The sequence below is a fragment of the Lottia gigantea genome, assembly GCF_000327385.1.
Source record: "Lottia gigantea unplaced genomic scaffold LOTGIsca_17, whole genome shotgun sequence".
NCBI lineage: Eukaryota > Metazoa > Mollusca > Gastropoda > Lottiidae > Lottia > Lottia gigantea.
The window spans coordinates 3,409,972-3,414,283 of record NW_008708133.1 but is presented as its reverse complement, the minus strand read 5'-3'; the positions used below and the strand labels follow the sequence as shown (position 1 = coordinate 3,414,283).

Below are 4,312 nucleotides of genomic sequence, written 5' to 3'. Positions count from 1 at the left end.
CTTGTGTAAGGCTATTAGATCTAATGACATGGAACAAATTGTGTCGTGCATAAAGTGACATTAAAATATAAAATTGCTGCAGGGAAAATTCTGGGATATTGATTTTTTTTTCTTTTTCGCGTTTTCAACAATTATTTGAAGAACATTTTGTCTAATTAACACAACCAACAGGAAATGAAAAGTAAACATAATAAATAATTTTGGAAAAAAGACTTTGAATTTCATTTTCCTCTGAGTACTAAAACTATTGTTTGATATATTTTGTTTAGATACACAAAGACTGAGCTTTGTTTTTGTCGTCAATATTTTGTCTTTGATTGTAATTTCATAGTTACTTACTTAACATTTTTTTCTCTTCAAATCATTGTACTTTATAAAGGACGGCAGAGAAGTATAGTGTCAAATTGTGTTCTGTTATTTAGTTTCAATTTATTGCATGCATAACACATTTGACGATATTAAGCATAAAAATATACCTGAGAGTAAGTGTAAAAAAACGTTCCTTTCGTGTATGCTACATGTATTAAGAGGATAGCATATAATTGTTTATTCACATAAAGAAAATTGCTTAGTCATTAACAATCGTAATAAACGTATCCTAAATTATATTTCAAAACGTTTATATTTCTAGCAGACAATATATTAGTAACATGAAGCCATATAAAGGATATAGCGTCAATTTGAACCCATACGGTATGGATTCTCTTTCGAATGTTGGGATTGGTTTCTATTAAGATTTCTGATATGAAATGTTTTACGGGGAGCACGAATGAATTCTATAGCATTTAAATACCTTTCATAATTGTTGTCCATTTGACCCAATAAATGGAGCATAAGGTATCGAGTGGAGTAATAATCAATATTTATTATTAGAAGTCTTAGTGCTTTATTAAAAAAATTTTAAATCGTTAGAATTATCATATTACCGGTACAAAGTCCTGAAACTAAATAAAAGTGAATAATCAATCGTACTTTGATTATTTTTAAATGAAACTATAGTAAACACAAACTTAATATCAAAATTCTATTGAAGTGTTATTAATTTTATTTCGATATTTTTAAGTGGAATTTATCGAAGAATGCAAACACTTTGATCATCTTCAAAAGCTAAATATAATTTTTGTTCGATATTTTCAAACCCACAATCTGATTAACATGCAGATCTCGATGTTTCATTTTATGGTGTTTAAGATGTCGATGTTTTGTTTTCTTTATTAAAACATGTTATAAAAGTGGAATGATAGAAAAAGTGTAGTACTGAACGCAGCATTCTATCAGCTAAAGATAGCTTGCGAGGCAAGGTAACATACGCCCACTGGCAGCTGTCAGAAATGATAAAACAGTCTTTAGTGACTAAAGTACGAATTTTCTCATATTGAAGAAATTTTATTAGTTTGAATTCAATTACATATATGTATATGCCAGTTATTTATGCTGAGTAATTCCACAATTTTTTTTAAAATCAATATCAATAACCCAAATACAACAAATAATTAAATCACACAGCTCTAATCAAGGGCAAAAAACAACTTTTGACGCGTCAAAGTCAAGGGCAATAACTCAAAAAAAGTTCATCAAAAATATATCAAGTTAGAACTTGTCCGAGATCTTATCAATTCCAAGAATAACACCAAGTTTCATCAGAATCGGTTGAAAACTGTAGCTTCAATCCTGCTCACGAACAATTTTTAACAAATTTCAAGGCGTTCGAAGTCAAGGGCAATGTCTCAAAAACCGCCCATCGAAAATATGTCAAATTCGAACTTGACCGAGATCTTATCAATCTTAAGCATCACACCAAGTTTTATCAAAATCAGATAAAAACTGTAGTCTTTATAGTGCTCACAAGAAATGTTGACGGACGGACCGACGGACAGGGGCAACGACAATATACGACCACATATTCATGTGGGCGTCTAAAAATGCATCTGGTTTTACAATTTAATCAGATTAAGACGAATTCAACTATATGAAGAACACAATATTCGATGCCGAACGACTTTAATTCTGTTATTAAAATTCCATCATTGTTTATTTTCAGGCGAAGTAATGCCAATCCAGTCTCCGTCACCAAGGATGAATTCGACGACTTTCCAAATGATAAACCTGTCAATGCTGGCATCCACAGATGATTCTCACGATGAAGGACGTTTACAATCTATGATCATATTGACTACGATGTTGTCCATATTTTGCGTTTTGGGCATAGTTGGAAACGCTATAGCCTTTTACATATACATGAAAAAACGAGAAAAATCAACATCAACTATTTTCATTTTGTCGTTGGCTGTTACGGACTTTTTAACTTGCCTTATTGTTGTTCCGTATACGATTGCGGCTGAATTGCTCCAGTATCATTTAGTTTATGACGTAGTGTGTAAAAGTTATTTATTTCTCATAACGTCAAATGTACCTTTATCTGCGTTCATAATGGTGGCAATTGGATTCGACCGTTATTTCTGTATTTGTCACCCATTTTTACATATACTGACTGTAAAAATTGCGAAAATTTGTGTGTTTCTCCTGACAGTATTTTCATTTGCTTTAGGAATTATTACGTCATTACAGTACGGTGTTTATTTAGAAAGTAGTCGTTTGATTCAAACCGAACTTCCAAATGATACGGAATATTACGGCGAGTATTACTACATCGAACCTTCGAATGAATCACAAGAGCTGCCACCCTTGCCTAAAAACTTTACGTACTACGGTATCTGTGTTCCAAACGAAATCATTTTGTCGAATTCAACATCGGATATCTATCAAAAGATTTACGCTGCCTTGTTCCTGTTTAGCTTTATAATCGTGGCTGTTTTATATGCTCTAATATACCGGTCTATATTAGTTCGTAGAGCTTGGAGAAATCGTTGTAAACGTGCCAGTTGTTATACCAGTGTGAACTGTGGCGAACTAGGTATGGAGGAAACCCAGCTCACTGCAGTAGCTGTTAATGGTATTGCACCACCTTTAATTGGTGCTGCAATGGGAAAAGGACCAATCAGAGCCGCAGCTGCCTTACGTGAAAAGATGATGTATGCGAATATTAAAACAGCGGCTATGTTATTTGTGGTAACTCTTATTTTCATTATTTCATATTTACCATCGTGGTTGATGGGGCTTGAACTTATTCCATTCAATCTTATCATTTATCAACTTTATTTCCTAAATAATGTCGCCAATCCATTTATTTATGCTTTTATGAATCGAACATTTAGAGATGATTTGAAACAATTACTCAAAAAATGCTGAATATTTCTGTAGTTAACTGCACGTTAACTAAAGTATAAAACCTAATGTTTCTGTAATCATTTGCCGATAGTCAATTAACGAAAATATGATTGTGTTACGATAGTGAATTTCGAATCGAATTGTAATATTTTACTACTCTTGAGTTTCTTTATTCGCTAGTGCGTTGTGTCGGAAATGTGACGCTTAAAGTATAGATCGACATTATCGAATATGAATTGGGACCATTGGTCAATATTGTTGACAGAATACTAATGTTATTAATGTTATGTTGATATGTTGAGTCCAGGACCTGACTTGCCGTAATGAAGGTGGATTAGATATAGATATATTGTTTTATCGTCGATATGCGGAGTAACATTACTAAGTTATTTTCAGAACCAGATTAACAATCTGAAAGCATTTGCAATGTACAAGGACCAATTTGGTCGTTCAATGTGATTAAAGACGAAGGAGTCATGTATGTTGATATTCAATCTCTGTATTTTTTTTTTAGTTAAATGTGTTAAGTTTTTCTGAATATTAAAAATCTTATTTCTTGAGAACTTTTCATCAAATGAAACAGAAAATATATACTAATGTAAATATGCAGGAGAATAGATGCTCTTTGCAATAAGCATTTAGTAAAAATTAATCCGTTTGAAAATATGACGTATCATATCGATTCAAACGAAGTAAAAAAATACTGCCTTAATAGACCTAATTCTACCATATTTAACTCCCGGTGAACATGACCCCTTTTGGCCGTTTGCCATCAGTCAATCTCTTAGATGGAACGCAACCCTGCCACCAACAAGTTTATTTGAAAGAACACCACCCTATCATCAACAACTTTGTTTGAAGAATGCCACCCTATCATTAACAACTTTGTTTGACAGGACGTCACCTATCATCAACAACTTTGTTTGACAGAACATCACCATACCACCAACAACTTTATTCTCTTGAAAGAATATTAAACTACTATCATTAACTTTTTGAAAGAATGCTACCTTACCGCCAACAACTTTCTTTGAAAGAACGCCACCCTACAACTAATAACTCTATTTGTAAGAACGACGCCTCA

At 32.7% G+C, this 4,312-nt stretch overlaps 1 protein-coding gene across 1 annotated transcript; it reads left to right on the top strand.

Annotated features, from left to right (window-relative positions):
- Window positions 1–436: 436 nt before the first annotated feature.
- On the top strand, window positions 437–3,249 carry LOTGIDRAFT_158646 (hypothetical protein; the record flags this gene model as incomplete). Its single annotated transcript, XM_009051787.1, has 2 exons — window positions 437–482; window positions 2,042–3,249. 2 exons carry the CDS (start codon window positions 437–439, stop codon window positions 3,247–3,249), a joined length of 1,254 nt encoding a protein of 417 aa, XP_009050035.1.
- Between the last annotated feature and the right edge of the window lie 1,063 nt (window positions 3,250–4,312).